Genomic DNA, 12,302 nt, shown 5'->3' on the forward strand with positions numbered 1-12,302 from the left:
ACTCTTGGGACCCTATAAAAAGAGGCAAGCTAACAGATAATGAGTGATGTCCTCCACCTGAGGCTGACCACAAATACAAAGTCTGTCTGTGCATGGGACCCTGTTGTAATAGCCATCTAAGACTACATTGGGCATCACTTGGAAACACAGCTCCATAAGAATACATTTCTTACGGAAACTGGTGAGATAACTAGCTCTAAAATGCTCTGTTCTTGCGAGTGGATACCAAGGGGAATTTTTTTTGTCTTTCTAATTAGTTGCAGATCCATTCTGAATTCTATCCAGAAAAGCCAATCCCTTAGCTGACACTTATTTAAGGTCAGTGTAGTGTTCAGTTCTGGATAGGAAGAGTATCTAAAACATCTTGACAAACTGCTTTCCAGAGTTGGTTTTCACCAATTCCATATAGCATAGCACAAGAATATAACATATGTATAACAATTATTTTAATATACCTTAACTGAGCGCAGTCCGCTCAGTCTTAAATTGTTGGCCACCCAAATTCTGTATGAAGAAGAGCTGCTGATATTCCTAATGGCAAAGTACAGCTTCTGAAAAAAATATTCCACAGTTTCTAAAACCTTAATGGAGTTCAAATCAGAACCCTAGATTCATTAGATATATGTAATAATTTCAAATAAAGAATGTGCTGAATTCCCAATATATATGTAGCAACCATATCACGTCCAGGGTCCCACATGCACCCTTTCAATTGGATGAACCTTGAACAGAATAAAGGCAACACCATCTCAGTGCATGAAATTGCTAGGCCATAAAATTGACCATACAGCTTAGCAAGAGGAAGAAGTAAATATTATTTTAACCTAAGCAATATTTGAGATGAAAAGGCACTCTTTCCTCAAACTGCTTTTTAAAAGTCTCTGCCCCTGCCAGAGACTTCATTCCACGTTTGGCTGAACTGGGTCAGCAAAACAGAAAACTGCTGGGCAGCCTCAATTCCAAAGGCAAATACCTTTGCCAAGTGTAAAGAGAAGAGGCTCTACGAATATAAAGAAATAGACTTCTATCCTGCAGTTCCTAATGAGCTGTATATAGGGTGCATGCAAAGGAAGCCTCTTATCTGTCATGGATGCTTTAGTTGAGATTACTGCATTGCAAGGGGTTGGATTAGACGGCCCGCTACAATTCTATGATTCCATTATTCATGTTAACAAAAGGCTAAACAGAGAACTTAGCAAATTAGCATCCATCACTCTCTCTCTCTCTCATATAATATGATGTTCCTTTGTACGCCCCCTAGAAAAGCTGACCTTCAAAACATTATATTTTCTACTGTGAAAGTCTCATTAAAATGAATGAGACCTTCACCTCTTAAATGTGAAAACAATGCAAGTGGGATATAAATTGTGATATTGATAAAGATGTGAGATGGAACATAGCCATAGACCTGCCTTTCAAAGCTCATGTGAATGCTAGCAATTTCACAATTGTGCCCTTATTTGAGTACTCTGACAGGATCTCTTAATGAACAGATTTGTGGAATATTCTCCAAAGAATTCAGAACACCAGTAAATAGCATTCTGATTCTCAAAGTGCTGAACGCAAAGAACAAAAGTATCAATAATTTTAAGGAGGCACGTTTTTATTGAGCATGCTTTTATGTAGCTGCTATGAAGTCAGGTTTCCATAATGCTTAGTGGGAATTTTCTTTTATCATCCATTTTTCACAACCTTCTCACCATCTCCACTAATGTATCAGAGGTTTTTCTACTCAGAACTGCAGTGTTCAGCATACGTATTTCAAAGCCTAGAAAGAACTCTGAACAAATTCCCTGCGAAAATGTAGACAAACTATTAGAGGCAAGAGGAAATTAAAGACAAAATGATCCAAGAAAAAAAGGAACTGTCACGGCTAGCGCTTTTTAGAAATTTCCCGAAAAGGGAGAGTACAAAATTAAATATGTATGGTTAAATTATGTGGTTTAGTGATTTCCTTCCCACACCTTACAAAACCACTGAAAATAGCTAAGCAAGGTTTGCACTTAAGACCTCAAGTACCATTTGCTGAAAAGACACAAGGAAAGTAAAAACAACAACAGGTCTTTGGAATCATGAAATCCAATTTCCTGTAGCCTCAAGCATAAATGCCACCATCTTGGCAAAGGATATGGGAGAAGGAAAGTTTAACCTTTCATCAATGGCTGGGGTCAAACATCCCCGAACAACACTGGACAAAATCCATAAAACTTTTGTCTCAATAGCCTTTATTTAAACAAAGGTAGTTCTAATCCAATACAGAGCATAAATTATCGTATTTTTCCGTATAAGACTAGGTTTTTTCCCCTTAAAAATAATGTCAAAAATTAGGGGGCGTCTTATACACAGATACATCTCCCCCATTTTCCTAAATCTGAGTCCCCCAAAATAGGGGGCATCTTATACATGGGGGCGTCTTATAGATGGAAAAATACGGTACCATGTGGCATTTGGGCGGAATGCAGGGGGGGTGTAATTTAGTGGTGGAAATGTTGTTTCACTTATGGTTTTTAAGGTCAATTTTACTGCCTTGGAATGTCCAAGAAAACCCAAACAACATGCACATAGGCTGCTAGGGCTCAAAGTAGCCACACAAAATGCTCTTTAAGGCTATTCACTAATTGCCATTATCCGCAGGTGCTTAGCCCAGAGCCTGTTGTTTCCATTTCATGTGACAAAATAATTCAGAGGATGAAGAAACAGAATTCTGCCCATTTTCATAACAGACAAATCACTCATTTCCCCTTAACATCACAAAAAAATGTGTAGGTGGGGTCAATAACACCCCACAGGTTTACAAAATCATTTTACAAACCTAAAATTTAAAAACATTTTGCCAATTAGACTCTTCCTTGTGACCTAACAAAACTATTTTCATCATAGCTATTACTTTGTGTGAGGCTTTTTGATGACCCCAATTCCATCTGCAAATGTTTGCAAGCAACCTGGTCCCTCACTTCATCAGTTAGCAACTCTCAGTCAAGAACCTTTAGAGGAGCACATTTCTCTGTTCACAGAAAGATGTTTACAGTATGTGATTAGAGTTGCCCTCGACGCTTCCAGGACACAGCACCACTGGCCTCCTTCTAAAGAATCAATAAAGTCCTCAGATTTGATTACTAGCCTGAGCTCCGAAGTACCGATGTGAAAGAAAACATTGCCCCTGTGCACAACCAGTAGGAGGTTTACCAGGAATCTCTCACAATGTTAAAACTGAGGAACAATTACTTGCATTTAAAGGAAGATGTCCAAGATGTCCACATTTCCCAGTATGACAACAGATGTTTCCATAAATGAAGTAACATACCAATCTGAGTTGAAATCTTATGCACACATTCCTGGGGAAAGTTCCCACTGACATGTATGGAATGGCACTGTAGAAGACTCAGCTCATACAACATCAATGCTAACTGCTAAAGTCCCAAACAAATACATGAAGGTAGCCCTTTTTTTGTAAATAAGAGTAATTAAAATTAACATAATATTATCCAACATTGCCAAGTTTGCCCACCATGCTTGACATATCATAATAATTATTCTTAGTTTAATTACTCTCAAAAGAAATTACATTTTAAAATAAAAAAGCACAAAATGCTATGTTTTATAGGCCAAGTAAAGCCCTACAGTGTGCAATACTTCAGCCAAATAAAAGAGTTTGTAAATAAGGGAAACCACTTTAGTATTTCAAAGGAGCAAAATGATACAAGTTTTATAAACATAAACATCAGACAAATTATTCATTCTAAAAGCTCCCTATTTGTAAAGATATTTGAACTGCATAAGGATAGGCAATTTTCAATCTATCACCTGAGTAACTGCTACTTTTTATACCACAAAGCTATTTTGATTTTAGCAGGTCTCAAGTCTTGGCTCAACTCAGCTCTCTGAAGCTTTTGAATTTGATTTTTTTAAATCAAATACGCCTTTCTACTTCTGATAAAACGTTCAAGGGAATGAATAAATTTGGTATTGCTCCAGTTTTGTCTTCTGTCACTCTTCCCCTTGTGGCAGGTTATGATTTTTAGACAAAAAGACCTTTCTCCCCTAATCTGAACTCTTTAGACAAGTCAGGCTGCAAGTAACAAGTTATCTTTAAGAAAAGCCTAATTTTATCGCCAGCTTATAGAACACCATGTTCTTCAGAACCTACTGTATTTCCCAAAGTGAGCTAAAAGAACAAAACCTACATGCAATCTAAACATTTCCATATTTACTGTACTTAGGAGTAAGTCACAGTTAATTCAATGTGTCTTACTCCCAAGGATCTGAACAAATAATGGTAGCATTATACTACAATCCTATGCATGTTTAAGTTAGTCTCACTTAACACAATGAGTAATACTTATGAGTAAATATGAATGGAATTGTGCTGTCAGGATTTCATTTCTGTGCTAGATGAAGAGATTTCCCCCCAGAGGCAAACAACCTACTTCTTGCAAATTCCACAAGTATTTTCATACCCACCTATCTACTTAGCAATTACCAAGTACATCTACCTTCAATAAAACAATTCTATAAACAATTATTTGGTGAAATCCACACAAGTTTAACACACTGTCTCTTCTCTAGAGACTTCAGTCTCATAAAATGGGCAGGTGAATTATCCTGTGCAATACTACAATCAAATGGGATGTATGTGGTGTTAGGAGGTGGGAGGGGTGCATGTTGTGCTCCATCTGGAGTAGTTTGCCCACCTTTAGTCCCCACCCTGAATTTAATTCTCACCTGCGGCTCCCAGAAGCTGTCAGCATGCAACAGCAGCCACACCCCAGGAATGGCTTTGACTGGCCGGCTAAACCAGGTGAGGACAGCCGATAGGTCTTAAGCTCTCTGAGAGTTAGGGACTTTCTCTGCATGTGAAGACAGGCTCTGACAAATTGAGCGCAAAAGAATAATAGTGGGCCCAACAGTCAAGAAGGTGGTTTCTGTACATACAGAAGTCAGAGGCAGGTGGGGCTCGTCAACTTGGGAAGCTAGCCCATCTAGGAGAAGGAAAACTGATCCTAAATCTCTGCTGCCTTTCAGGCAGTGTTGGAAGCTGAGATATGAAAACGAGAAGCTAAATGGCACCTTAAAGCTAGATTACGGGCTGTCTAGGCAAACTTTTTTATAACAGGAATACAAGGCTGAAAAGGACTGAACCGCAGCTAAAATATTATGTTCATTTTTCACACGGTCTAGTCCTTCTCCTCCTGCCCAACCCCCTAACATTCTTAAGAGGGTCTCTTCTACAGTCTTCAGAGAGTAGCTGGAAGTGGGGAGGCAGTAAAAGGTCCTCCTTTCCTTCCACTCTGCAGTTTTAATCTGAAACCTTAGGCACAGTATTGCACCCAAAACTTAGAAACTGCTCACACTAACGAAATTCCCTGTTGCAAAATGCGCCTAGAACAATGGGAGTTTCAAACACTGCTTCCAGGATACCGTCAGGAGAAGAAAAAGCTAAGCAATAAACCCTACACAAATCCAGAGTGGAGTCCCTAAGGTGGTCAGGTGGCACCTCATTTGCCTCTTTCCAGCAACTCCTGCAGCCAAACTGGTGACAAATGCAGTGCTCTGCTTTCCAGCACCTCCATACATAGTGCCCAGGCCTTCTCCCAGGGGATGTCACTTCAGTGCTGCTAACACAGTGATTTAACTTCACCACTGGAGGCACACACCATTGTCTCTCAAGACAGATGCCAACCAACTACAATCAAGTAAGTTCCTTACTACTGAATCGTGTAGTAGCAGTTTGCACACACCAAAAGAAACCCCAAACTTTTAAAGCACAATAAAGTATGCATCCAAGTCATCTTAACTAATTTTCAAAGAACAAGCAAATATTCATTATTAGATAGGTAGCCGTGTTGGTCTGCCATAGTCAAAATAAAAAAATTCCTTCCAGTAGCACCTTAAAGACCAACTAAGTTAGTTCTTGGTATGAGCTTTCGTGTGCATGCACACTTCTTCAGATACACATCTGAAGAAGTGTGCATGCACACGAAAGCTCATACCAAGAACTAACTTAGTTGGTCTTTAAGGTGCTACTGGAAGGAATTTTTTTATTTTAAATATTCATTATGTCTTGTTTGAGACAATGACCATGACTTAGCACAAATCAGCAAATGAGTGGGTTCTCAGAGAGAAGATCGTGGCGATTTTGTTCCTCCTCTGGTCCTGCTGCTGCAAAATGCTGTAAGCTAAGCCATAGCTTGTGGTTTATCTCCCACAACCCACAAGCAGTAATCCATAGACTTGGTTACAGCTTGTGGTTTGTCTGGAAATAAACCATGAGCTCAAATATGACACAATGCTAAGACAAACCATGGCTTAGCTCACAGCAGGGCAGGGCAGCCATACATACAGATTGCTCCAATATCAGAAAAATAATATAACCTGTGTTGGATGGGGTTACACAACACAGGTTCATAGTCTGGGCGTGCTTCTGGCTGTGGCCTTGATATTGACCCTCAGGTAAAAGCCATGGTCAGATGTATGTTTGCCCAGTTTAGTCTGGTGCTGCAAGACAGCAGACCTAACCACAATGACACATCCAGTCACTTAACATGGTTGCTTTGAAAAGTGTCCAGAAACTTCAATCAGTTCAGAAATCATCAATCAGGTTGTTAATTGGAGTTGGATTACTGAACCCAATTCAAAATGCTAGTGATAACTTTCAGCCTTTCACAAATTGAGACCAAGATAACTAAAGGACCAACTCCTCTTATATGATCTTGCCAGGTCATATAAAGCCAACAGTGGAGGCCCTATATGGGTTATAATAACCCCTGGAACTAGAAATAGGGCTGAATCAAGGCTTTGGAATTTCATCCCAAGAGGTTTGCCTTGCCTCCTTTTTGGTAGCTTAAGTGGATCATAAGATAAGTTAACCTTCATTGTAGGGTGTTTTTTTAAAATTCTGCCACGTGGTCTTTAATTATGCTACTTTACCTATTACTTCTTATGAAGTTTACTGTTCCTTCTATTTATCCCCCGCTTTAGTTTCCTTTTTAGCTATGTTTATTTTATTTTTAATTGGTGTTTTCAGACTTTTAGCCATCTTGACGTCTGCAGAAAACATACCGCAGTTCCATTTTTGCTTTTATAATCTTTGATCCAATACAATTGCTGTATCTTTCAACTGTCCCGTTCATAGGTAACTATTTTCTTACTGCAAACAGATTAACAGGATGTATTATGTAATTCAGTACTACATTTTTTCCTACCAAATAAGAAAATTTAACCTACACATACAAAAATGCATGTTATGCTCAGAAGTGGATTTTACGTCAGCAGTAACTAACAAATTTAATTATTAAAATATGAGTATCTGGAGAAATACCATAATCATGTATACTTAATCTCTCACAATGATCTATAGGAAGCTGTGCATTCAGTAGCCATTGTACTTTCATATTTGAAAATAGCCTACAAATGGGGATGACTTTTAGCTTTAGAAACAATAATGCATTTCAAACTTTTCCTAAGATTTTCTCATCTGTGTGCTTACTTATGGGATGTTAATCACAACATACCTGCTGTACCTCTTTTTCCATTGCTCAAAAAAAGACTCAACACAGATTTTTTAAGCAGCATCTCATCAGCTGGGAGATAGCTCTGAAGTTAATCAAGCCTCTTAAGATTTGGAAAAGAACTCAAATGTTTGAGGATGCAGAAATCAACCTCTACAGAACCCCAACAGGAGACTATCTCACCTCTGCGTAAATACTTCTTAACAAAGCAGAGTCCACCACCTTCTGAAGCAGTCTGCCTCACTCTCCAACAGCTTCTACCTGCATAAAGTTCTTCCTAATGTTCAGTCTAAGTTTTTTTCTTCGTATTTGGATCCAATGGTTCAGGTCTTAACTTCTAGAGCACGAATAGGCAACATGGTGTTCTCCAGTTGGCCACACTAGCTGGGGCTGATGGTAGTTGCAGTCCTACAATATCTGGAGAGTACCACATTGGCTACTCCTTACCTAGAGCGAGAGAAAACAAGTATGTTCCATCTATGTGACAACCCTTCAAATACTTATGGTGGTCATTACACTGGAACTTAATCATTTCATTTTAAGGCTAATTGTACCTGACTTCAATCTTTCCTCACAGGACTTCGTCTCTAGGCTCCTCTGTATCTGTCGTCATCCTTTGGAGATGTTCTAATTTGTCTATATCCTCCTTAAACCACAATCTCCAGACCTGGAGTTCTGACCAATGCAGAACAGTGGTACCAATTACTTCTCATGATCTTGACACTATGCATCTGCTGATGCAGTCAAAAATTGTATTAGCCTTTGTAGCTGTTAACAGTACACTGCAGTCTCATATTCAGCTTACGCCTACTAAAATGGCTTTAAAAGAGGATTAGACAGGTTTGTGGATGATAACTCTGTCAATGGCTACTAACCCTGATGGCTATGTTCTACCACCACTGTCAGAGGCAGTGTGCTTCTGAATACGAGATGCTGGGACCCATACCAGGAGAGTGCTGTTGCACTCAGATAGTGATTTCCCACAGGCATCTGGTTGGCCACTGTGAGAAGAGAATGCTGGCCTTGATGGTTTACTGGCCTGATCCAGCAGGTTAAGAACAGAAGATGAACAAGTGGATCAGGCCAGTGGCCACCTGGTCCAGCATACCATGGCTAATTAGGTTCATAGAATCACAGCATTGTAGAGTTGGAAGGAATCCCGAGGGTCATCCAGTCCAACCCCCTGCAACAGGGTCCCGAAACCATACAGGGGGGGCCTGCTAGCAGTTGTTGGGGTTTTTTAACGCACCAATTCATTTCACACCACCTGGTGTCAAGTTGAGTGTCATCCTGTACATGTGGATCTGATTTCTCCGCCACCAAAAAAAACACCCTAAATGCAGAATATTACATTTGAGTATAGCTATTCCACACAATATTCAGTGATCCAGCATCCAGCCTATTCCTCTCAGAGGCCCTACTTAGCTTTTCCACCACCCCACCCCCCGTCGCCTTATTTATATGCACAAAGAAGCTCTGCTGCCCAGGTGGCTGGGCCAAATCTCAGCCAAGTCCACCCAGTGGAGCTGAGGCAAGAAACCTGGAGCCCCCACTTCTAGAACCGACCAGGCACTCTTACAGTAGGACGTCTTGTCTCTCTCTCTCTCTCTCTCTCTCTGATGCGCATTAATTACTGTTTCGGGCACCTCTTTTCGGCGGGAGGAGGCGAGGCGGTGGCTGGGGAGGGTGTTTTGCAGCCAAGTTATTCCAGGGGGCACGAAGCTGTCCGTCTGCTCAACTCGGCCACCCACGGGAAGCAGCAGCAGCAGAAGCAGCCTCTTTCGCCTGCCTACACCTTATTATGTGGGAAGGCTAGATAGAGCATCCTTCGCTCCACCTGCACAGCTCCCACAGCGGCTCCGCTGACAGAAGGGCAGGAGGAGCCGCTACGCAACACAACACAACACAACACCGCACAAGCCAACACAAACACACGGAGAAGCGACCCGAGCAAGCTCACGACAAGCGGGAAAGGGCTTCTATAGTCTTCGGGGGAGGCAATTACCTTCGCCCTTGCCCAGGATGCGGCAGCACAGGTTCTGCAGCAGGACGTTGGGCGACTTCTGATCCGGGCTCGCCATCCTCTCGCATTGGAGGCAGGAGGGTGGGGAGGAGGACGCGCCCCTCGCCCGCCCTTACCCTCCTCCGAGGGCCGCTTCTCCTCGAGCCTCCCAACTCGGGTGGCTTCCCTGGTCCGCGGCTTAGGGCGCCATTTTAATAAAAAAAAACACGCCGGAGGGAGAAGAGAAGAGGTGGTGGCGGGGGGGGGGAGGGAGAGAGAAAGGAAGGGGGGAAATAAAAATTGAGAGAGGAGAAGAAAAAGAAGCAAGCAACGGTTTTCAAATGCGGGCCCCCACAATGCCCCTCGCAGCCCGGACGGTGCAACGCCGAACACCTTCCCTCGCGCCGCCACTAAGCCGCGGCGAGGAGGTTCCGCGTTGCAAACGGGCCCCTACCAACACAGATAAGAGGCCCTGCCCGGGGCTTAGTTTTTAATATGGGGGGGGGGGGAGTGTTTGTGCCTCTTTTATATCTATGTAACCCCCCGGCATTTTGCAGCCACGCATTTATTCATGCTCAAGTCAAGGCTGCCAGACGCCAAGGAAACATGGGAGGCGTCCCTCCACCCATAGCTGGGCGTCACTGGCCGCACCGTGGCGTCATCGCTTTTGAAATGATCAGAGCGGGGCGCGCGCGGGGCACGTAAAAAGAAGAAAAAGGCGCGAGTCTGCTTCGACCGCCTCTATGGAGGCTGTGACCTGTATAAACTCTGCTGCTCTCATTGTAATGGAAAACAAAATCTCTCGGATTGTTATAAAAGATGCAGGATGAAATGATTAACAATAGGACCCACAAAGGGGAAGAGGGAAGTCCAAGAGATTCCTTGGAATCTTGTTTTTATGTTGTATGTTGGACATGTGTCTGTAAAATTTTAATCTGAAAAACCAAATAAATAATTTTATTTTTAAAGGGAAAACAAAATCGCAAAAATTATAAACTCCTCCTTGCTGCTTCTAGACTGCCACTGTCTTCGGAATGGATTCAGTCACACCCCTTTCAGACGACCTGTTCCTTGAGCATCCGCTCAGGTGCTCAGGGAGGTTAGATGGTGCTACTTACTGCTAGCAGTAACCCCCCACCACTTCCCATTCTGCAGGTTTGATGCGCAAGACTTCCCAATCAGTTACAGTTGCACAACCTGGATTTGCCTGTATGAGGTTGAATCCCACCCGAAAATAGTGACAGTGCAGAAGTGCCTTTGGAGCTCTGGCAGGGAAACACTTTCCCAAAAGAGTGGGCTTTTTGCAATCAGGAAAGTGATAAGGACACGCACTAGGAAGTGGAATAACAATTGCTTGCTGCAACATCGTTGAATTTCTCCTAAAAAACAAATCAGGATGAATGATCATTAAACAAGTTGCCTGGTCAGGAAGATACCTTAATCTGCAAATTAAACCAATATCCGATGCTCCTCCAGACCCTGTTCAGCCTTCTACCTAACACTTTTGTCTGGCCCTTAAACTGCTGGATTTCTTTGTTTGTTTCAAGTATCATTTATTTATGGTTCCCTGATCGCAAGGTACCCAAGAACCATTTCTCTGGGCAATTAACAATAACAATAAAAACACCAGAATACTTGCAATTCTTTTATTTTGCTTTTGTGAATTGTTATTTGCAACTACTGTAAGTATATAAGATGGTCTTATTAAAAAGAATGAAAACCATTTTTAAATACAGATAAAAACCATAACAAGAATATGAAACACAGCATTTAAAAATCTACCAGCAGATAATAAAAAATCTCGAACTCTTGAGCAACACCAACAGTACTTTAAAAACAACTAGTTGGGAGTCTTACCCATCCCAGCCTGTCATTCTGTTTTGCTTTTAAGGTGCTTATTCTGCTTTGCCACCTGCTTTGTTGTATTTACTTACACTTGCTATTCTCACTTCCTACTTCATTCTAACCCTCCTTTATACCTTCTAAGTTGTACAGACTTCAACCTGAGCCCTGATAGCTCCTTAATATTAAAGATAACCCAATAGATGCGTAGGCCTCCATCTCCCTGGCCCAGAGATGCTTGCGATTTCCAGCTTATTGAGGTGAAGTGTTGTTGAGACACTATTGCAACACACTAATTTATGTGCAGTGGTGGGGCAGAAAGAGAATGAATGCCCAGAGTGGCAGGCGCTTAGCATTCCTATAGACTGGAGACATGAAAGTGCACTCCTCCAGCCTTGCTGCTAACCACCAAACTCCATCCTTCCAAGAAGAAGAAGCACTTGCCAAGTAACTGGGCTGACTTCCAAGAGCTAGTAAGGGTTTGCTTTAATGCATCACTAGGAAATAGAAGAACTACTTTGCTGCCTCCATTGCGTCCTCAAAGAACCATCCAGCAGAGTTGTTTCAGGCAGTCCAGAGGCTGGGCAGACCAGAAGTGGTGGGCGGGCTTCTGGAGTGCATTGTGTGAGTAGATTGCAAAGCACTTTGAGGATAAAGTTACTTAGCTCCATAGTGTCTTGTATGCCAAACTTGTAGCAATTCCTGTTGAGATGTCCAATATAGCACCTTCCCGTATTTTATGGGGTGAGTTTCAGTTTATGTGGATGGGGAACCTTGCAGTGATGCAACCAGCTTCTTGTTCTCTTGATCCCTGTCCAATCTGGCTTCTGAAAACTAGTCCAGAGATGAAGGGAAGTGATTGAGTGAGTCCAGTGTGGGGGTGAACACATGTCTACATAAGTAGTGTTGTTTCTGCTGTCCTTAAACAGGCGGTAGTGCATCCATGTTTG

General features: G+C 42.0%; 1 protein-coding gene across 1 annotated transcript in view; it reads right to left on the reverse strand.

The window, feature by feature from the left end:
* TUBGCP3 (tubulin gamma complex component 3) overlaps positions 1-10,098 on the reverse strand; it is a 58,592-nt gene extending 48,494 nt beyond the window's left edge. Inside the window, exon 1 of the mRNA XM_081198327.1 lies at positions 9,514-10,098. Within this exon, the coding sequence (XP_081054453.1) occupies positions 9,514-9,589 (76 nt within the window). The 5' untranslated portion in view covers positions 9,590-10,098. The remainder of the gene's footprint in view (positions 1-9,513) is intronic.
* Positions 10,099-12,302: the final 2,204 nt, after the last annotated feature.

Source organism: Podarcis bocagei (genome assembly GCF_964188305.1).
Source record: "Podarcis bocagei genome assembly, chromosome: 6".
Classification (NCBI taxonomy): Eukaryota; Metazoa; Chordata; class Lepidosauria; order Squamata; family Lacertidae; genus Podarcis; species Podarcis bocagei.